The following is a 23,920-nucleotide window of genomic DNA, read 5'->3' as shown; positions in this document are numbered from 1 at the left end:
ATGGCGTTTATAATTTATACGATAGGCCAAGAGGATCAAAAAATTAAATATTTTTTGCCGTTTGAAAGATTCATAGCCAATGGCCGGTCTTCAAAGTCGATGGACTGCTATTAATATTGATTAAGGTATTGTTAACACTTGGAATTTTTTCAATGAAGTCCGAATGTATGAAATAGGACTTGTACTGGGACATGTATGGATCCATACTAAATACGTTGATTATTTGGTTTGTGTTCATGGTGATAAGTCTAGTAGAACACTGCCGTCGGGTGTGATTTCCCAATAGGTTTCAAATTGACTCAGTTATATTAGCGTGATACTCTCAGTCAGAGCATCGGCAAATGTACACTCTAAACGTACATTCCCTGTTCGTACTATGCTCATATCCTGAGTCCCCGACAAGTCCAAAACAATTACCCTATGATTTTTTGAAAATATTGAATCGGTTATTCCATTTTCAAATAGTTGAGAGTCATGATCTAGGGATTGCATGGTCAACTCGTACAGAGTTCTATAGGATTTTTGTCAAAAGATAGAGTGTACAGTGGAATACCATTCACTTTGCACACAAGGCTAGATAGACCGAAAAAATTAAAATTATGGGGGGATTCAGTCCAGGATCCAACGGCACTGCCACTCTTTACAAAGGCCAAAGCCAATTCTGGTAGGATTTATCCATTGATAAATGATGAATCGCTATAGCTACGAGAGCTGGTGGCAATGTGACGTTGATTTGTGATCGTATGGGGAACAAGAAGTTTAATGTTGTTGCCATTGGCTGTTAGCTTTTCCACTGCCAATGCAACAGAGCTCATAACTTGCTGCTTTCGGACGTAGAGAATTACCGATATGATAATGTCTTTTGCATCGGGTGCTGCTGGAAGTGTTTTTCTCAAAATAAAATTCGATGGGGTCAGCTGTAGCTTTATGTCAATCTTGACATTGGGGGGTAACCATTATGATATATTAAATAGCTCATGAAATAATTATCCGACTATATTATCGTCTTAAGATACTGCAGCAGTAAAATTACCATCAGTAACAACACCTGATCTATATTCATTGCATAATGATTTTCCTCTCAGCTCCTTGTATGTCTTTGGTTTCATCATTATATATTTTATGTAGCTTGCATAGTTTGATAAATTATTGCTAGTGCTCACCAATGTTCCATTAATGAATACATTAATTTGTTTAAATAGGTTGTGTAGAATACAGTTCTCGTAGGAGAGACCATCGGCAGAAGTTGGAGTTGTATTATCTGGCTTTTTCTTTACTGCAATATCTAAGTCAATAAATGTTGACGAAAGATCAATGAAGTAGTCCTTATTGGAAAATATCTAAAAGTGTATGTTTTCTGAGAGGAGTTGTTGAGGATAAAATTGCTCTAGTAGCCATACGTGACACTGACATCAACATTTTCAGCATTGAATAGATTCAATGAGGAACTAATTGACGGATATGCTTCCTTGTGGGGGAGATAATTCATCTTAAGAGAAGAAATCCTTCTTTGATCTAACAATCTTTTTCTTTTTTTTCTTCTGCTTATTGGTCTTCCTTGTTTTATTCCTCAATGTCCTTGTTGCTGTCCTTCGCTTCCCACCTCAGTGGAGACTGATGAGTGAATGTAACGCACATATCATTTTGAATCGATCCACATTTTGTCGAGATTTTAGCTTCTCACCAACGATTCTTGCTGAAGATCTAATATTTTCCTTAACACTCTCCTTGAAATTCTTGCCCGACCCCCAGTCCTGTAGTGAGTAGGCAGCAAAATTCGTTGCAGCAGGTAAAAGATATTTTCTGGCAAGGGGTAGTGCAGAACGAAATAGCCTAGCAAACCAGCTACCAAGACCATAGCCAGACATTGTAGTACGCCCCTTGTAGTAGTCCAATCCATTGCCTATTTGACGTGGACTTAGAGCACCAACATAGCAATCGATATCGGGACAGACAAATGGAATTCTTCTATTATTCATTTTAGGCGATCGTTTTATCATCAACAATGGGTCGAAAATGCATAGTAGTCACTGCCTAGCCATTTGCTAGGGTTTGAGTATTGCCCGTGGCACTTCTTAGCTATAACAGGCAGAGTTTCCAATCTGACGTGTTTACAGGAGGATACTGCCAAGTCGTTTTCGGATTATGATTAAAAATTTTACGAGTTGTTGTCTCTTTAAGAGCAAGGAGGAGCGGGATATTTGGGTTAACAAATCGCTATGTTTCCACACGGTATTCATAGAAAAATATCCACGAGTCCTAAGAGAAACCAGGTGGATAATCAGCAAAAATAACTTGATCCATCCCGTAAACGGTGCCAGCATTTTTCCCAGTGATCGTATTCTGTTTAAAGCCAAGAACATCTCTCAGATTATCATTGAGAATAATTTTTTCAGTGTCAACAGGTGAGGTAATGTAAATCATATCGTATTCCATTGAATAATTAAAATGTAATTTACCATTCTTACGAGATGAGATTTTGCTATTGATTGTACGACAACAGTCACTCACAAACTCGTATTCAATATATTTCAATCTAGCACATGTATAGTTGATAGATTAAGTGTTTCAACCAATTCATAGTAAACAAAGCGAGACCAATCAAATGGTATAGCTTATATATCATACACAAAAGCCTTTCTCAGGATGTCATAGGTATTTTTGAGAATAAAGTCGACAAGAGCCACTTCATAGGCACCGTCACATTTTATGGCGGGGGAGAGTTTTGTCCAAAAATCACTTGTTGTATTCAAGTCATTGTAGAGAGGATCGGAAACATTGGACATGAAAGATACATAGAAATCATTGGGCATTGTCAATGTCTTCTACACCGATCCAAGAATCAAAATCAGAGTTGTATCCTAGCCACCGAACAAGTAACTGTTTCTTACCCCTGCGAGTACGTGTCTTTAAGATCTTTTCAATTTGATAGATTTCACTATTATTTTTAACTTTTTGTAGTTCATATTCATAAGAGCCGCCGAGAATCTCTTAATCTTTGGTATCGCGCATACGATAAGTTATGGGTTTAGTGTCTAGGATTTTTGCCACTTTAAAAAGTTCAGTGGACCACAAGTAATTCTCCTTTTCAAAAACATTAGTTGTTCTATTAATTTGAACAGTATGACCAACATTGAATTTATTTTTCTTCTTGACAACCGATTCATTGGAATATTGTTTAAGAAAGGTGTCAATTGTATCATGATCAGAATGATGAACTTCCGTTGGTGTAGAGCTGGACAATGATCGATGAGGTCGTTGATTATAAATCAACATGATTTTATCTAAATCATGAATAAAAGCCAGTGTATTTTTCAATGTACCATATCTTGAAATTAAAAGTCGAATAGTTCTTATCAATCGTTCGGCCAATGCAGCCTTTATAGGACTATGACTATGATAGAGCAGTGTACTATATTTCACTAGTACTTTTGCAACATGAGGATTACAAATTCACTACCACGATCCGTTTGAATTTTTTTATATGAATCTTGTTCGAGAATACTTTCAATGGCCTGAGCAACTTCAACACCTCTCTTTGATCGCAATGGAATTGCATATGCATAACGACTATAAACACTGATTGCAAGTATAATGTACTTGTATGGTGTATTTTAACATTATTGAATCTCATCGTCGTTGAGATCAGGAGACTCAACAGATCTGCTTGCAGTATATGCAGTGGGTAAAAGGCTTTAGTTTTTCGATATTGATTGGCACGAAGTCTATGATTTCTATTCAGAGTGTAACTTGATTAATTTTGTAGATAGTCTTGTACACTTTTAGTTTGAACACCAGTGACTTTGGAAAGAGTGGTGGGGGAACTTAAACTGCCCACCTCACCAATATTTTCATAAACACCTTTCAGAACTTCAACCATTTTGAACGTAAACACGTTGTGTAACGTCCGCTACCCTTTTGTATACTGGATGGTGATGGTGACATGATACGTTTTCGCTTTTTCCTCGCCACCATTGTGAAGCTTTTGCAACTAGGTCTGCAAGTATTTTCCAAGGTTGATTTAACATCTTCTTCTTCTTCATGTTTTAATGGTGTTGTTGTTGTTGATGTTGAAGCATGTTCATTTAATTTTTTTAGAATTTGTCTATTGCTAATAAGACTTTTGGGGAAATTTAATGTATTTAGAAAGTTGTATAGATGAGCGTCAAATGATAATAGTCCTTTACGGTTTGTAACGATGTGAAATATTAAATCATGCAGATTATAGCTCTTGCCCTTAATTATAATCCCTTTCCCATTGTTCTCAACTTGAATCTGATCTTGACCACTTTCCGTGAGATAGGTTGCGGGTTGTGTAATTTGTTACCAATATGAGTGGGGCATTAGATTTCCAATTTTTAATAAAATCGAATCCATTTCATCCTTTTTTAATTGTGTTCCAGCAGACTCTTGAGGAGATGATTCTTTTTTGTGATCAATACCAGCAGCAGTGGCCTTCACACGATAGGGCTTATGTTTGTCCACCCGGCGAAATGTATCTTGAAGTAAAAGCAGTTTTTTATCATCCTCAATATTCTCATTGTCAAGGAATTTACTCAGATTGTTCTCAAAGTGTTACACGGGTGAGAGAGGAACCTTTGTTGGATTCACTTTATTCGGTTTTGCCATCCTCAGTAGAAAAAACTGTTTACAAGTCCTGTAATTACTGGCAGTAAAAATGTGGAAAGTCTATTCTCCACCTGAAAAAGTCTTTTATTTTTAGAACGCTTTCCTTTCTTTTTAGAGGCCAATATACGTACAATGGATCGATGTTGCTTTGCCTGTTGCTTAACTACTTCTGGCAGTTGAACATTACCCTCGGTCAAATTTAAACAAAGTTCAGATATTAGATTAATAAAATCATTTTCAATACCATGTTTGAGTATGTCTATTCTAAGCGAGGGTTTTGAAGTGCTTAGAACTGAAAACAGATGTCTATTTTCATCTAGTTTCTTCAGTGTCATGATAGCAACTAATAGGTCTTTTTAGTGTTCACAGGGAGATATACTGTAATTTCATTGTCAAAAATATATGTGACTACACGCAAATCCTCGGGTGTATTTTGATTAAGATCCAATAGGATATAGCCGTAGGGTTTATTAGTTGCCTGATTGTATGCTGAGAGCAGAAATTTGGGTGCGCCTGGATAGATTGGTTTATTGAGAGTTTTTAGCGAGCTAGAATCACGAACAACTCTGTAGATGATATAGCAGGTGCAGTTCAATGCAAGTGTTCGCATACATTGGCTCTGATGAAAGAGATTGTGTAGAACCAGAGTAACGGAAATTTTTTCATGATGAGAGCGAACAGTGAACAGTTCTAGCATTTCCTGGGACTATTGTTCAATAGATTCAGCCAGATCGTCAATTATCAGCCAAGAGTTTGGTTCAATAATGCTGAAAACATCAAGTCCCTGTATGAATAGTATCTGCACCAACCCCGTCGTGGCAATTACTTTTATTTTATCGTATGACTCCTGCCATACGATAAAATTGATGCCATACTGCCTGCCAAATTGATCTGCCAAATACTGTAACAATAGTAGATTTTTTTCGGCTTTTCCAAAAACATTTTATCGCAATTTTTAATTATTTTAGTTAAGAGTGTTGTTTTGCCTGACATTGACGGCCCACACAGAAACGATCTTAATAGTTTTTTAAATTGATACATGTTCCCTTCAACAGTTCACCTAGACAACTAACTGTAGACTATAGCTGTCTAATGACTAAATAATTTCCCTATTACTACTCCATTCAAGAATGAGAAGAAGAAGAAGACGAATAAATAATAATATTTTATTTTATTATATGAATAAAAAATTAAAAATACTTAAAAAAAAAAATATTACATTGAACATGAACGCACATTAAACATGAAAAAATACACTTTTTTAATTTATTTATAATAAGAAATACAACATTTACATAGGTACATAAAAAAAACACATAAATAAATACACTTTCTTTTTTATTTTATTTATAATAAAAAATACAACATTTACATAGGCACAGAGAAAAAAAACACTTAAATAAATACACTTTTTTTTTATTTATTTATTTATAAAAAAACACAACATTTATTAGAATAATGCACTTGAAATAATATCACTTTTATTTACAGCATTTGGTTTGGGATCCCCCCTCCAACCCCCGGGGGGCGGCCACGGCGGCGGCCGGGGTCCCGCTGCGGCGGGCCAGGACTCGGCCGCGGGGGCCGGGAAGCGGGGGGCCCGCTGCGGCGGGCCCGGGCCGGGGGTGGCATTAAATAGTGGAAATTGAAAATTGTTTATTGTATAGAAAAAAGATTTAAAAAGAATTTAAAAATACCCAATTACCCAAAAAACCCTCCCACCCAATTTATACTTTTTTTTTAAATGAATTTAAGTTAATTTTTCTAGACCGAGTTGTTTTCTTTAATCTACAAATTCAACTCGGTCTGAAATTAAATAATTACCGTGTGGTAGTACTTTCACACCATCCGCACGTACATAGAATTTATCTGATATGTCCGACAGGGCGTTTTACTCAACTCTAACTGTGTAGTTTTTTTTATTTTAAAGAGCGAATCTCCATGCCTTTTGCACTTGGGACTAAGCTACGTTCCACATAGTTTCTATAGACAATCATGTCGAAATTATTTTTTACAAAGTGTGTATGTACCCCCTTGCAAAGTTGTTTGATATGCTTGCCGTGTGTCTCCCTAGAGCATGTTTTTAGCTCAGGAAACACACGAGTTAATTACAGATCACTGCCAGTTTCGTACTTTAACAGTGACAGTTGAAGTGGAGCTTGGCACTCCAGCTGCTCTTGTGAAAGAGTTCTATCACAATTAGAGTTGTTAAGTCGTGAGGTCATACACTTATCATTTTTCAAATCACTCAATAGATTTTTAGTTTTGACTTTTAACAGGAGTGAATCAGTGTCCCCGTAATAAACTTGAACTTGTCCCTCAATCAGCCATTGTACCTTGCATACATTATAATAAAATGACAACATGAGTTTCTTGGGGATTTCAGTTACTGCAGTTTCGCCTGCAATATTTTTATTTAAAACAATGTTTATGTTCTTACGGTGTTGGAGCACTATATTAGAGTCAATGATTGTGATTGTTGTGAAGTTTGGATCCGCAATGATTTGAGCAGAATCTCTGGGATTGGTTACAATGTCACATCGACTTCTGTTTCGTACACTCTCGTACATTTTACCGAAAGCTGAGTTCAAAATGAGTTTATAGACTTCTGTTTCAACTTTAGCTTTTGCTTGTGAACACTTACTGACAAGGTATTAATAAACGTTTTCATGTTAGGCGTTTGATCAAATTTGAGGGCTCTATGAATCTTTCTGACCTCGAATAGATTGAAGACGACCCATTTCAAAAGCACGTGATGAACAACGATATTCTGTTTCGGGTTGAGATCGGCAATTAGTTTTTGTTTTGAAGGTACCCACTGCATACTCCCGTCCTCTACTAAAGATAAATCGTAGGGGCTCAGAGAGTCCCTACCAACCGGTCTATTTATGCACTAAAAAACAAAGCCTTTTACCGAGTCACGGGTTTCCATAGGTATTTCCTCATCAATTTCAAAAAACCATACCTGTGCCCCATTCTCCTCAACACTAGCAATGTCGGGGAAATTTGAATCACATGGATTGTTAAGCCATTTATAATTGCCACGGGGCAAACAGTAGTGAGACATTGCCAATGGGTAAAGAGAATTCATATCCAAAAAGACTGCGTCCGACTTTTCATCGGTGTGCTGTCCGCTCGAATCAGTTTTCATGATACGATCCCCGTGAAAATCATACCCACCGCTCAATTATCTCTCTAAAATCAAAAGTTGATCAGCATTGGCACTATGTCCTATTTCATCTTTGCTGATTTCAAGCATCAATTCCATCCCCAGATGAGGAATGGAACAATTATAAATAATAAACAACCCACAATTCCCTCAGATTTTATCCGTATTTTTTCACACAATGTCCAGAAAATCGACTAAGTCACTGTCAAAGCAAAGTTTGCAATAATCCCAACCTGTTTTACCCCCGCCCTTTGCTCAAAACCTTTTATCAAATTCGTTGTCGCTTTTAGTGCACTCACTCTCAGTAAGAGACTTGTACAAAGCTTCAATTGTTCGTGGTGACACCTCATCCAGACTTGAGGCAGAGTTGTAATAGTCATATTGATATATACCCTTACACGTTAATAAATCATACATTTCATCATTGGGGAAGCGCTGTCTAAGGAAGGGGAAGCTATCACAATTGTCACTTTTCTGTTCCTGAATCAATTGACTTAAAGAATTGGGGAAGAAACTGGATGAGTCTAAGAAACGGATTTTATTCAGGCACGTGTTACCCTTATCAACTGTTTTCCACAGGAATTCTAGCAGCAGCAGCTTCTCTGATGATTTAGGTATTATATTATATGAAAATGAACCTTTTATCCATGCGTCGTCTACAACTCCACCCTTGGCAATGCGGGCCAACGCCGGAAGAACAAACTTTAAGTCGTAATTGGAATTGTGTATAAAAACAGGTACGAAATAATGTTGTCTACCGTTTAAATTGCATGACTGGTGCACTACCCCTCTAAAATTAATCCCTCCCGATGTAATTTCCTGCCACAAATGATCATGGTCGATCACCTTCCTCCTCCCACCTTTCCCAACACCATCATCAAATTCCCTTGCAAACCCAACACATTTTACGATTTTGAATGGCCACTATGTCATCTGGTGATAGGAGCATAGGATAGTTTGTATAACGAAGGCGCGAAATTGCACCGTTCACTGTTTTGATTAGACCGACCATTGCCGAGCCTATGAAGTCTTCACCGTCACCCAACATCTCAACTACATCCAGCACTTGCATGGTATTATTGGAATCTCGTTGCGCGTGAGCGTAAGAGACCCCTATGGCTTCATGTATTTTAAAACAATTTGAATTTCACGGATTGCGAACGCCTGTCAGCTTAGTTTTGCAGTCCAAAGCGATCTTATTGCTCTGCAGGAATGTGTTTTGAGCTTTATTAAAACGTAAGATCGCTCTATCTCCGCTTACCGTCTCCACTGCCTGGTATCTATGACGTTTACAGTGTTTTATGTGATGCTTTAACTTTAAATCAGAGCGAAATCTTGAGAGACATGTTGGACAGTAATAACATGCCTCATGTTTCTTACCCTCACTTAGAACCCTACTAATATCCGTATTTGGATTGAAATGACCAATTGAATCGGAGTCTGTGGGTGGGGTGTATAGAAGCCTCACCCAATGTTCTACTGATTCAATTGAAGGAGCTCGCACTGGAAATAATACACCCTTCTTATCGGAACGCTGACCCTCTTCAAATTCTGTTTCATACTGTAACACCGTGACACCAATCTTTAAATATGCATTAGCCCGCTCAAAAATATCTATTCCTTTTAGTGTCACGGGAAATTGACCATTTAAACAATTAAAATCTACTTTGGGGAACTTTGAACCCTCTTTTTAACTACCATTAACTGCCATTAACTGCCATTTTATCCAACTTTTTCTTAGTGGCATTATTGCGCAGTGGTCTGTATGCTGTAATTAAAAATGCATACTTGAAAAACTGTAGCCTCGTATCGAAACAGATTCGTTGTATCCCCCTACACCCCTCTAAATCTGAATAGTATTTTAATTCAATTGCCCTCTCCCCAGTCCCCCCTCGTACAATAAAATCCTTTTTAAACCTACATATATTAACATTTAAACTTTCAATAAATAAAACCACAGATCCACTACCCCCCTCGTTATAATTTTTCCACTTACTTTGAATACTATTAGACCAATTTAGAAAAACCTCCCCATAATTTTATAAATGTGGGCAAATTGCCAACATCTCTGTGTGCAAGTATTTTGAATACAGCTCGCTCGCATTCTCATTTAAAAAAAATATTTTTAGTGCTATTGATGCTTTTAAACTGACCCCCCCCCCCCACGCCCCAATCGGTTGTTCAAGAATGGCTCGAATCTTATTATTATATGAATGTGTAATGGCCAAGGGATCTGTTATTATATCCCCCGACACTAGAGAGTTGAAGGGATAACCGAATTTGGCACTGTAGACCTTTGTGTGGTGCAAGGCAGAGTTGGAAAGAAAAAAATTTTGAAGAGGAGATACTTGTGTTGTTGTATTACTACTAATGCTAGTATTAGCTATATCATTAAGCGGAATGGTGGGGGGTGACACAGAATTGTCAATAGCACCACCCCCAGTCTGTTCAATTACATTGGCTGGAGATGGCATGAGGTCCCCTAAGCCTGATAGCACATATTCCAAGGTGTTTGGGGACAATTGATCGAGTCAGCATGTATTATCCTGTGTTGGAATTTCTTTATGAGGACCCGGTTCAGTTGCACTAGTATCACCCCCTAAAGGCTCATGCATAAAACTATCTGCCCACTCCAGATCCTCAAACTTGTCAATATCACAAGCCAAGTCGTCTAGGCTAGCCATATTCTCAAAAACATCATTAAGAAAACCTCTATGCCACTCCATATTCTCTAGAACTAATGTAGATTCATCACTGAACTTCGTTGGTGGTGATAGAATTGGTCCAGTAAATGCTGATGTCTCATCCCCCAATGGCGGTTGTGCTATATCATTAATCTGTATAAAAAAGGTTTTATTTTCTATGTGAAATAAACTTTATTTCATAAAGCTGAAACATCATATTTCTTTTTTTCCATACCATCCATAAAACTCAATTTATCCAATAATTATTTAAACTAAATACTTTTTGCTTATAGCATTATTTACCTAACAAATGCATAATAAATCACAATTTTTTTTAGTAACATAGACACAAACAAACAATAAAATAGTGAAAATCATTACATTGTTATTGAGTTTGTAATATTCATCATACTATCTCCATGAATTATCGGGTAGATGCGGCGCATGCACCGCTCACACAAACGCACACACAAACACACACACATACAATAATCATAACGCCGTTATTGAATTTGCTATATTCATTATACTATCTCAATGAATTATCGAGTAGATACGGTGCTTGCACCGCAAACACACACACACACACACACACACAAACACACAAACAACAATCATTACGCTGTTATTGAATCTGCAATATTCATTATACTATCTCAATGAATTATCGAGTAGATGCGGCGCATGCACCGCTCTCACACACACACATCTCTGTGTGCAAGTATTTTGAATACAGCTCGCTCGCATTTTCATTTAAAAAAATTTTTTTTAGTGCTATTGAGGCTTTGAAACTGACCCCCCCCCCCAGTCCCCCATCTTTTGTTCAAGAATGGCTTAAATCTTGGCAGTACATAAATGTTTAATTACCGAGGGTTCTTTTATTATATCTCCCAACACTAGAGAGTTGAAGGGATCACTGAATTTGGCGCTGTAGACCTTTGTGTGGTGCAAGGCAGAGTTGGACAGAACAAAATCTGGAAGAGGAGATACTTGTGTTGTTGTATTACTATTACTACTAGCATTAGCTACATCGTTCATTAGAGTGTTGGGGGGTGACACAGTATTGTCAATAACATCCTCCCCAGTCTGTTCAAATACAGTGGTTGGAGATGGCATGAGGTCCCCTAAGCCTGATAGCATATATTCCAGGGTGTTTTAGGACCATTGATAGAGCCAGCCTATATTGTCCTGTGTTGGAATTTCGTTATGAGGACCCGGTTCAGTTGCACTAGTAACACCCCCTAAATGCTCACGCATAAAACTATCTGCCCACTCCGGATCCTCAAGCTTGTCAATATCACAAGTTAAGTCGTCTAGGCTAGCCATATCCCCAAAAACATCATTAAGAAAACCTCTATGCCACTCCATGTTCTTTAGAACTAATGTAGGTTCATCACTGAACTTCATTGGCTGTGAAAGAATTGGTCTGGTAAATATTGATGTTTTTTCACCCAATGGTGGTGCCATTTCGTTGGTTTGGAGAAAAAAGGTTTTATTTTTTATGTTAAATAAGCATTACATCAAAATACTGAAAAATCATATTCATTTTTTTTCCATATCACCAAGAAAACTCAATTGATCCTAGAATTATTTAAAATAAATACTTTTTGCTCATAGCATCATTTACAAAAAAAATGCATAATAAATTAAAAACTTTGTTAGTAACATATACACAAACACACAATAAAATAGTGAAAATCATTACATTGTTATTGAATTTGCAATATTCATTATACTATCTCCATGAATTATCGAGTAGATCACACACGATCCCCGTGAAAAACATACCCACCCCTCATTGATCTCTCTACAAACAGATGCTGATCCACATCGGCGATCAGACCAAATTTCTTCTTTGCTGATTTTAAGTATCAAGTCCATCACCAAATGAGGAGTGGAAAAATAATAACCTAAATCCAACCCGAATTCCCCATAGATTTTATCCGTATTTTTGCACACAATGTCCAGAAGAGTGAGTACGTCACTTGCCAGGTAAAGTTTACAACAATCCCACCCTTTTTTAAACCCGTCCTTTACCCAAACCCTCTTATGAAATTCATAATCGCCAGTGGCGCACTTATTCTCAGTAAGAGAATTGTAAAAAGCTTTAATGGGCCGTGGTGACACCTCATCTAGCTTCGAGCCAGAGTTGTAATAATCATATGGATATATACCCTTACACGTTAATAAATCATACATTTCATCATTGGGGAAGCGCTGTTTGAGGAGGGGGAAGCTATCAAAATTATCACTTTTCTGTACCTGAATCAATTGACTTAAAGATTTGGGGAAGAAGCTGAAAGAGTCTAAAAAACGGATTTTATTCAGGCACGTGTTACCCTTGTCAACTGTTTTCCACATGAATTCTAGTAGCAGTAGCTTCTCCGATGATTTGGGTATGATATTATATGAAAAAGAACCATTTATCCATGCGTCATCTACAACTCCACCCTTGGCAATGCGGGCCAACGCCGGTAGAACAAACTTTAAGTCGTAATTGGAATTGTGTATAAAAACAGGTACGAAATATTGTTGTCTAACGTTTAAATTGCATGACTGGTGCACTACCCCTCTAAAATTACTCCCTCCCGATGTAATTTCCTGCCACAAATGATCATGGTCGATCATCTTCCTCCTCGCACCATTCCCAACACCATCACCAAATTCCCCCTTGCAAACCCAACATATTTTACGATTTTGAATGGCCACTATGTCATCTGGTGATAGGAGCATAGGATAGTTTGTATAACGAAGGCGCGAAATTGCACCGTTCACCTGTTTTGATTAGACTGACCAATGCCGAGCGCATGCAGTCTTCACCGTCACCCAACATCTCAACTACATCCAGCACTTGCATGGTATTATTGGAATCTCGTTGCGCGTGAGCGTAAGAGCTTCATCTCGTTGGCTTCATGTATTTTACCAGGATTTAAATTTGACGAATCGCACACGTCTGTCAGTTTAGCTTTGCAGTCTAAAGCGATCTTATTGCTCTGCAGGAGCGTGTTTTGAAAATTTTTAAAACGTAAGATCGCTCTATTTCCGCTTACCGTCTCCACAGCCTGGTATCCATGAAGTTTACAGTGTTTTATGTGATGCTTTAAATTTACATCAGAGCAAAATCTTAAGACATGTTGGACAGTAATAACGTGCCTCGTGTTTCTTACTCTTACTTAGAACCCTAATAATATCCAAAATCGGATTAAAATGACCGATTGAATTGGAGTCTGTGGGTGGGGTGTATAGAAGCCACACCCAATGTTCTACTGAGTCAATTGAAGGAGCTCGCACTGGAAATAATACACCCTTCTTATCAGAACCCTGGATTTACTAAAATTCGTGGTATTACTGTAAAAACGAGACGCTAGCGTTTAAGTATGCATGAGTTCAATGAAAAATGTCTATTCCTCTCATTGTCGCGAAAAATTTCTCGTAGAGACAATTAAAATCTGCATCTAGAGATTTTGAACCTTCCTTTTAACTACCATTAACTGCCATTAACTGCCATTTTATCCAACTTTTTCTTAGTGGCATTATTGCGCAGAGGTCTGTATGCTGCAATTAAAAATATATACTTGAAACACTGCAGCCTCCTATCGAAACAGATTCGTTGTATCCCCCTACACCCCTCTAAATCTCAATGATATTTTAATTCAATTGCCCTCTCTCCCGCCCCACCTCTTACAATAAAATCCTTTTTAAACCTACATATATTAACATTTAAACTTTCAATAAATAAAACCACAGATCCACTACCCCCCTCGTTATAATTTTCCCACTTACTTTGAATACTATTAGCCCAATTTAGAAAAACCTACACACACACACACACACACACACATACAACAATCATAACGACGTTATTGAATTTGCAATATTCATTATACTATCTCCATGAATTATCGGGTATACAGAAAAATAAGCGGCGCATGTACCGCTCACACACACTCCTTCAAATTGACTTGGGGAAAAGAATTATTAGCGAGAAATAATAATTGAAAACTCACATTTAAATTTGCAGTTTGCATGTCGAGAGCTGTAAGGACCACACCATTCTCGCCTTGCATTGGTCGTGACCGGCCCGGCAATGCTTGATAGGGGGTGACCCCCCAATCTTGACTAGATGAGACTGATGCATTATGAGAATCTATCCATTATCTCTTGAATTTTCCGCCAGGTTGCATAGAGGTTTGTGCAGAGCTGACACTGGCTTGAGAGGCTCCTGGCTGGTCCAGAGAACTTGTAATGGAGCTAACATATCTGATGATTGATGGTCTTGCAGCTTGCATCGATGTGATATCACCCCATCTTGGTTTCTTTTCGGAGGGAGGGTAATTGTATGAATCCACCTCCACATCCTTAAAAAAGAAGAAAAATTTAGTAAGGAAATAATAAGCCCTCTTTTACAGATAAATTGCCCTCTAAAGTTTATTCTGGTGTTTGTAGCACTCTATGTCTAAGCACTTTAGAAATATTTAAAAAGAAAAGCTTTTAAAGTAAAATTTTGAAAAATGTTTAGTTTGGGGGGAAGGGGGATTTCAAAAAATCTCCCCATAATTAAATTTGACCTATAAAGTCAATTCTGATGTTTGTAGTGCTATAACTATTAGCACTTTAGAAATATTTAAAAAGAAAAGCTTTTAAAGTAAAATTTTGGAAAATTTTGAGTTTGGAGGGAAGGGAGATCTCAAAAAAATCCCACCATAATATAATTTGACCTAAAAAGTCAATTTTGATTTTTTTAGTTCCATAACTATTAGCACTTTATAAATATTAAAACGAAAAGCTTTTAAAATAAAATTTTGGAAATTTTTTAGTTTTGGGAGAAGGGGGATTTCGAAAACAACTCTTCGTAATATATTTTTACATATAAAGTCAATTCTGAGTTTTGTATTGCTATAATCATTAGCAATTTAAAAATACTTAAAAAGAAAAGCCTGTAAAGTAAAATATCGTCTTATTTTGTTCTTGGAGGGAATGGGGATTTCAAAAACATCTACCAATAATATAATTTGACCTATAAAGTCAATTCCTAAGATTGTAGTGCTATAACTATTAGCCCTTTAGAAATATTTAAAAAGAAAAGCTTTTAAAGTAAAATTTTGGAAAATTTTGAGTTTGGAGGGAAGGGGGATTTCAAAAACATTTCCCCATAATATAATTTGACCTAAAAAGTCAATTCTGATGTTTGTAGTGCTATAACCATCAGGACTTTAGATATACTTAAAAATTAAAGCTTTTAAAGTAAAATTTTGGAAAATTTTGAGTCTCGGAGGAAGGGGAATTTCGAAACGATAATCTGCATAAGAAGTTTCCTCCTCCCTCTTTGCTTTATTTCCAGAGCATTAAATAGTTTTTTTTTCACATAGTAAAACCCTCTTAATCATGGAATACAATTGAAAAGAAAATATATTTCCTTTAATTAGACTACATTACGATTTTCTGTCTTTGTCACGGAACATCCTTGTTGCTAATTCATTAAGCATATGCCATTAATTTATGATAGTAATAGCGTGTGAAATTTGAGTCCCAAAACTGTCACTCTCTTTGTAACACCGAAGCTTTCCATTCAAACCGGAAAAAGACAGCACATTTTAGATAGACGATGGGAAAAGGACATTTTTGAACGAAAAAGAACTGTTTCAAAACAATTAAAACTTGTAAACATAGCTGTGGAGGAGAGATTTTATTTACATAATAGAAAAAACCATACTTAGCGTTTTCTATCGAATATACTCATTATATTTTAAGATTTTGTATTGTTGGAGGGGAGGGGGGCTAAGTTCCCCTGAAATTTGAATTCACTGGTAAATGCTTTTTATCTGGAAATAAATTATGAAATCTAGTAAGCTGTACTCACATTGACAATTGACGAATCCGTTATTTTCAAAGTTAATAGTATGCAGTGTACTATACTCAATATGCTTATACATAATGAAAATTGAATTGTAGTGCATGAACATTTTATACAGTTTTTCAAGGATGAATAAAAAACGGATGTTGAGTTACATAATTTCGTGCGTGCTCCCAAAACATGTTTGACTACTTTATATCATACCAGTTTTTTTTAAGAATGTACATGTGAACTCATGACGTACATTCATTGTGCAATTGACAACGAAAACAGAAAAAAACCTGTATGCTTAAATTATTATTACGACCAAACTCTCAAAACATGTATTACCACATTATACATTGCCAAGTTTAAAAAATCTCGACTTTAGTTTCATAACATGCATTATAGTGTGCCAACTTTTAAAATATTCACGCGTGAGTGTAGTGTCTCAGGCATGGCTTTTCCTTGCGCAATTCATGTGTATATTTTCATGTAGGTTTTCAATCTATTACACTTTTGACCATATTCTTGTAGGCGTGAATGTATCGTCCAAATCAGCACCTAGGTTACTACTGGCATATAAGGTTTTTATAGAAAGCCTTGTCATAAAAACTCAAAAAAAGGCTCATTCAATTGAAAATTGAGAGGGCTATTGCCGTTTTTAATAGTCGAAAGTGATCGGAGGGCAACTAACTCTCCTCTCATGCCCACCTTTCCCCCAAACACATCCAATCAAAATTTTGAGATAGCCGTTTTGTTAAACGTAGTTGAAAGTTCTGGAAATTAGGTCTTTGAGGATGACAACCCCCACAGCCCTCAGGGCATGGGTTGTAAGTTATGCCCTGGGGGGCATAGAAGGTTTTTATAGAAAGCGTTATCATAGAAACTTCAAAAAGGGCTCATTTGATTGGAAATTTAAATGGCTAGTGCCCTTTTTAATAGTCGAAAATGACGGGAAAGGCAACTAACACCCCTTCCACGCCAACCATTTATCCAAACACATCCAATCCAAATTTTCAGATAGCCATTTTGTTCAAAGTAGTTGAAAGGTCTGGAAATCATATCTTAGAGGATGATACTCACCCCAGAGCCCTCAGGGTAAAGTTGTAACTTATGCCCTGGGGGCATATAAGGTTTTTATTGAAAGCTTTGCCGTAGAAACTTGACAAAAAGGCTAATTCGATTGGAAATTCAAAGGGAGAGTGCCCTTTTTAATAGTCGAAAGTGATTTGCGGGCAACTACCCCCCCCCCCCCCTACGACTACCTTTTCCCCAAACACATCCAATAAAAATTTTTAGATAGCCATTTTGTTCAACGTAGTTTAAATCTTTGGAAATTAGGTCTTTGAGGATGATAATCCTCTCATGGCCCTCGGGGCAAGGGTTGTAAGTTACGCCCTGGGGGCATATAAGGTTTTTATAGATGGTGATGTTGTAGAAACTTCAAAAAAGGCTCATTCGATTGGAAATTAGAAGGGATCGTGCCCCTTTTTAATAGTCGAAAGCGATTGGATGATAAGTAGCATCCCTCTCACACCCACTGTTTCCCCAAACACACCCAATCAAAATTTTTAGATAGCCATTTTGTTCAACGTTGTTAAAAAGTCTGGAAATTGTGTTTTTGAGAATGAAACTCCCCCCATAGCCCACAGGGCAAGGGTTTTAAATTGTGGCCTGGGGGCATATCCATTTTTTTTAAAGAAAGCGTTGTCGTAGAAACTTCAAAGAGGAATCATTCGAATGGAAATTGAATCGGCTAGTGCCCTTTTTAATAGTTGAAAGTGATTGGAGGGCAATTAACCCCCCTCTCACGCCCATCATCCCCAAACACATTCAATCAAAATTTTGAGATTGCCATTTTGTTCAACGTAGTTGAAAGGTCCAAAAATTATGTCTTTGAGGATGAATACCCCTTCACAGACCTCAGGGAAAGGGTTGTAAGTTATGCCATGGGGCATATAAGGTTTTTACTGAAAGAGTTGTTATAGAAACTTCAAAAAGGGTTCATTCGATTGGAAATTCAAAAGGCTAGTGCCCTTTTTAACAGTTGGAAGTCATTGGATGGCATATAACCCCCCTCTCACGCCCACCTTTTCCCCAAGCATATCGAATCAAATTTTGAGATAGCAATTTTCTTCAACGTAGTTGAAAGTTCTGGAAATTTGGTCTTTGAGGAAGACCCCCCCCATCCCTCAGTGTATTGGTTATAAGTTATGCCCTGGGTGCATATAAGGCTTTTATTGAAAGGATTGTCGTAGAAACTTCAAAAGGGCTCATTCGATTGGAAATTGAAAGGGCTAGGGCCTTTTTTAATAGTTGAAATTGATTGGAGAGCAACTAACGCCCCTCTCACGCACACCTTTTCCCCAAACACATCCAATCAAAATTTTTAGATAGCCATTTTGTTTAACGTAGTTGAAAGTTCTGGAAACTAAGTATTTGAGGATGACAACCCCCTCACAGCTCTCAGGGTAAAGGTTGTAAGTTATGCCCTTCGGGACACATGAGGTGTTTATAGAAAGCGTTGTTGTAGAAACTCAAAAAGGGCTCATTCAATTGGAAATTGAAAGGGCTAGTGCCCTTTTGAATTGTCGAAAGTGATTGGAAGGCTTGACATTTTTATAGTAAAGATCGATGTGGCTACAATGTTTTTTTCGTTTTTTTTTGTTTTTTTTTTGTTTTTGTTTTTTAGACCAGGGCACTTCGTATCGAAGGAGTTCGAAAACTTTGTCGTAGGAACTTCGAAAAGGACTCATTCGATTAAAAATAGAAAGGGCTAATGCCCTTTTTAATAGTAGAAAGTGATTGGAAGGCAACTAGTCCCTCTCCCCTGCCCACCTTCCCATTTTCCCATTATGTTTAAAAACTAAATATTGCCTTAAGATTAAACCAAAATGCAATGTGTTAATGCTAATTCCCAATAAGGCATCTCAGCAGTATCTCAAGAAAGACTGAGGGTATTATGTTCAAACTTTTGGGGTTACTTCTGCTCTTAAAATTTAACCAAATCAAAATAGCGTAAATGTATCCAGGCTATCAAAGAAAGTAAATAGATTTTTTTTGTGAAGGATATCAAGTTTTCTATTTCAGGTTAACTAGAGGAGGTATGAAACTAAATTAAACACTACTATTTGTATCCAGACTTTTAAAATGGTATATGTTGTTAAAAATTGCTGAAAATTTTTCTCCAGTATACAGATAGCAGTTCAAAATAATACTTAAATCTTTTCGTTTTTTAAGACTTTATAGTTTGATCTGCTATTTGTATGCTGAAGAAAAATTTTTAGCAATTTTTTGTATTTCAGCAGTATTTATTAAAGTTATAAAAATAAAACATTTATATTTTTTCAGTAAAGTACATTTTTATGTTCTAGCCTTGGAAAGGAATAGGGTTTTTGAACCCTACTCATGTTAGTATCTGCTCGTTTTCAGTTTGAATCGGTTATTTATTGTAAGTTCTGTTCGTTTTGGGTTTTATTTACTTATTGATGCTGATTCGTGGTAGTTTTAAGCTTGGTAGATTATTGGATTTTATTTTTGCTCAGTTTTGGTTTAATGGGGTTCTTTTCTTTTCTTTAAAAAACCTATTTTGTGGAAAAAGTTTTTTAATTAATTCTAATTAATAGCCTTTGTGATTAAGGGATTCATTCTTACAGAATTGGAACAAAATTCAAACTTTAGCGTAAAGAACGAGGTATTGACTAGGGGGCGTACCCCCTAATATACGTAATAAGAGCATACGAATATAGAAGTTCGTTACGTAAGTTAATTAGTAAGTTACGTATATTTATTACTAATAAATAAGCTCGTAAATAAAATTAAATAACTTTCGAGAAAGCGATTTAACCAAAAAAATAAACAAATTTAATATACAAATTTCGTTTTAATTATTCATGTACGGTGAGCCAAAATCAAAACCTGCATTAATTCAAAAACGTTCAGAAATTAAATAAAATAAAGTTTTTTTTAACTGAAAGTAAGGAGCGATATTAAAACTTAAAACGAACAGAAATTATTCCGTATTTGAAAGGGAATGTCCCCTCCTCAACGCCTCACTCATACGCTAAAGTCTTTTACTTTTTTAAAAAAAAGTTTGTGAGAAAGAGTCAAACTTTAGCGTAAAGAGTGAGGCGTTGAGGAGGGGATAGCCCCTTTCAAATGTGGAATAATTTCTGTTCGTTTTAAGTTTTAATGTCGCTCCTTATTTTCAGTTAGAAAATTTTTTTTTTTAATTTAATTTAAGAAAAGGGTCAGTCTAATCCACAAATTTTTGTAAAAAATCCACCATTGGTGATACACGTCTGTGATGATAATTGTGAATAAAAGGTGAAGGGTGTTATCGAACCTCCTCACTTAATCTCCCGGCGTGGGTGTAGTTTTCGTTCATGCAATTTTTAATCGAGCCAAAAAGAAAAGAAAAAAAGTTCATACAAATTCTAGGTTTCTTTTCGAAAACCCTGGATTATAGACTGTCTGGTGGTGAGGAGCTGACGTTTTCTAAATTTCAATTTACGGTTTTGCATTAGCTGTCCTTTTTTTATCTTGTTCATTATTATTGTAGGTTTTTTTTTTAATAGGGAATCTTTTTATAGTTATATATATAAGATCCTACTGCATAATTCTAGCAAGCAGCAAATCAGGGTAAATGAAGAGCCAAATTTGTTAATATACACCTTTGAGCTTGAAACTAGCCTGTATATATATACATGAAACTAGCCTGTATGTATATATATATATATATATATATATATATATATATATATATATATATATATATATATATATATATATATATATATATAAAATAGACTTACTCCAACGGATGAAAGACTATATATAGTTGCTTCAAACTGTTTATTATATTGCCAATTATATGCATTTGTTACATTTCCAAGTTCTTCGTGATTACCAAAGCTGTCGTATGAATTTATTTTCATAAACGAAACCTCTGTTAGTCCTGCTCGCAGTAGGAAGTCTCCATCTATAGAAATCCTGTGAACATTAGGAACTTTTTGATGACTATGCAAATGAATTGGCATTACGCTAGATCCATTGAATTTTAGCACTCCGAATTCATCTGACTCTGGACTTAATTTGTCCAAGATAGTCCATGCATCTGTTTTAATCCATACTTTTTCCGAAAGTAATGCATTGTCAAAAAAGTCTTCAATGACTACTTCATAACTATGCACTATAGCACGGTAAAAACAGAGCAGTATTATTGACCTGAGCATTACTGATTTACGACTGTCTTTTTTATATTCAGTATTAATTTGACGGAGTCATAATGAACTTTGATTTTTTGTCCAGAAACATTTCCGAAAAATATAATAATATTATCCAATAGGAGCGTCGTTATTTTTATATTGGAATCTTATTTAAGTGCATTGATATTTGCTACGGTGATAATCGTTCCTGTTACTTAGTCAAAAGATTGACAGTTTGTTTTCAATACATTGAGATTCACTAGGGTTACCAAACTAATATCTCAAAGTGGCAATTACACAGAGCAGGCTAATCTTTAAAAATTTAAAATAAATTATAGATTTGCTGAAGTTAATAAAAAAAAATTATGATTTGAGACTTGAGACAATCACTCAGATTTGATTTTTTTTTTTTTTTTTTGCTAGCTAGTGAGGTTCTCTAAACTTTTCTGTTTTGTAAGGGTTTGTCCAAAACCCTTCTGAAAGAAAGCACCAATGCCCAATATCACACACGAAAGAAGTCGCAGATCTTATCTTATCAAGATTTTGATATGATGACCCATTGACGTAGAATTTTTTGCAGAAATCTCTTAATGATTTGGGGTTAATATTATAAATAAAGATTGAATATGACATTTTCAATAGGATTCCGGTTTGTCCGTAGGAATTCCGTAGATTCCGTAACTACATTCTTCTGACAGGAGACATACATCAAATTCAGTAGATCTGCGGAAAAATCCCTAGAAGTGGAAACACTGGATGTGTTAGCAAACGTGTCTAAGCGTTGCAGCATAGGAATTTCTCTCCTCTATTGTATCCACTAGAGCGATAAAGGCTTATCTATACGTTGAAGGCCAGGAAGGAGCAAAGGAAGCCCTTTTCTCCTTAATTACAAAATTTAAAGGACGATGATTACTATCAGACGCAACGAACTCATTTGAGTTTGAGAAAAACCGACAATGCTAGGTGCATGTGCCCCATTATTACCAGACGATCGGGCTAGATCAATGATTCTGATGTTATTAGAGGCAAAAGGACATTTTCTCTTTCAAAATTTGTCTTTACGGTAGCTCAAAATTTGGGGAATAGGTGGGAGAATTCGGGTGGAGCTTAAACCTAGACAATACTACTGTCTTGCATTAGTTCGTCAATTTTACAACAGGAAAAATTTCCCTTAAAGTAGAAAAACCTTATAGAACAATTGAAGCAAACCCTCCCTTAGCCTTAACCAAAGTCCCTCCTCTGGAGGGCGGATTCTATAAGAACCTGACTGTTTATTAGACTCTAGTTGAGCATGGTTGCAGGAATTGAAACTTCCTACAGCGTGGGATATGATGGCCTGCTCATTATTTCCCTTTTAAATTAGCTATACGCGCTTCAACTGAACTTACCAGTTTTGGCGAGCATTATCAAGATTCCGACAATATGGATTGTGAATCGTTAGAAGTACTTCATTTCCAAAGACAAAATGTCTGTTTACCGAGTTTTCTGCATAAAAGGCTTTTTTTCATATCTTATGGCTTGCCTTTAAATAGATTCTCCTCACATAACACGGAAGAATATTTCGTTCACCATAAAATTTTCTTTCCAATGACTATACGAACAGTTAAACAAAGCGTAATTTGTTAAGATTGCTTATATAACTTTTTGATGAGGCAGCATCCTCTATAGGCCTAAAGAACTTTCATCGCTTAAACAGGAGTTACATAGGCCTTACCATCCTTACTTTCGCAAATTTTAAACAAATTATAGAAAGGATTCCATTAAGGAGAGGTGTTCACAACTAATCCTTAGGGATTTACTCCTCGCTAACCCTTAAAAACAGGAGCTTGCATAAGTGAACTTGGAATATGGGTTGGGGTGAGAGACTGAAAGTTACACTAAGCAACTCACCAAAACATTTACTTCCCTTCTATTTTTTGTTTTGTTTTACGTAGCAATTAATGATTAATGGGCTGTTGATAGAAAATGATCAAAAAGTAGAAGGCATAACATCTTTTGTGAAAAAATCAGCATTAGCAGAAATTATATGGATAAAAATTTGGTATGCTCAACCAGTCAGTGCAGAAATTTTCGTTTTCTCAATAAAAAAGAAAAAAAAATGAAGCACAAACTGAGACTTATGATAGTAGTTTTTTTTGTCTTTTGTTTGTTTGAGGGAAGCATTCATTTCACCAAAACAAGGCCGTACCCAGAGGGGGGGGGTTGGCCCCCCCCCCCCCGAAATGTTTGGCTGACTCGTAAAAACTTAACAAAATTGGATATAAACAAATTTTGCATTCGTTTTTTGAGGTCTTTTGTGTAACCCACCACCGAAATTTTTTTTGAGTAATACCCCCTCCAAAAAAAAACCTGGGTACGGCCTTGCACAAAAATTAAGTTAATATTAAGATGATGT

The 23,920-nt window shown here is 36.3% G+C and overlaps 1 protein-coding gene across 1 annotated transcript in view; it reads right to left on the bottom strand.

The window, feature by feature from the left end:
• Nucleotides 1–21,552, bottom strand: part of LOC148948625 (uncharacterized) — a 74,836-nt gene extending 53,284 nt beyond the window's left edge. Inside the window, exon 1 of the mRNA XM_089094979.1 lies at nucleotides 21,133–21,552. Coding sequence (XP_088951105.1) covers nucleotides 21,133–21,552 — 420 coding nt within the window. The remainder of the gene's footprint in view (nucleotides 1–21,132) is intronic.
• Between the last annotated feature and the right edge of the window lie 2,368 nt (nucleotides 21,553–23,920).

Source organism: Artemia sp. Qi Xiang Cuo, chromosome 9 (assembly GCF_049724085.1).
Source record: "Artemia sp. Qi Xiang Cuo chromosome 9, ASM4972408v1, whole genome shotgun sequence".
In the NCBI taxonomy this organism is placed as follows: Eukaryota; Metazoa; Arthropoda; class Branchiopoda; order Anostraca; family Artemiidae; genus Artemia; species Artemia sp. Qi Xiang Cuo.
Note: the sequence above shows the minus strand (reverse complement) of the source record. Positions and strands in the feature narration are given on the sequence as shown.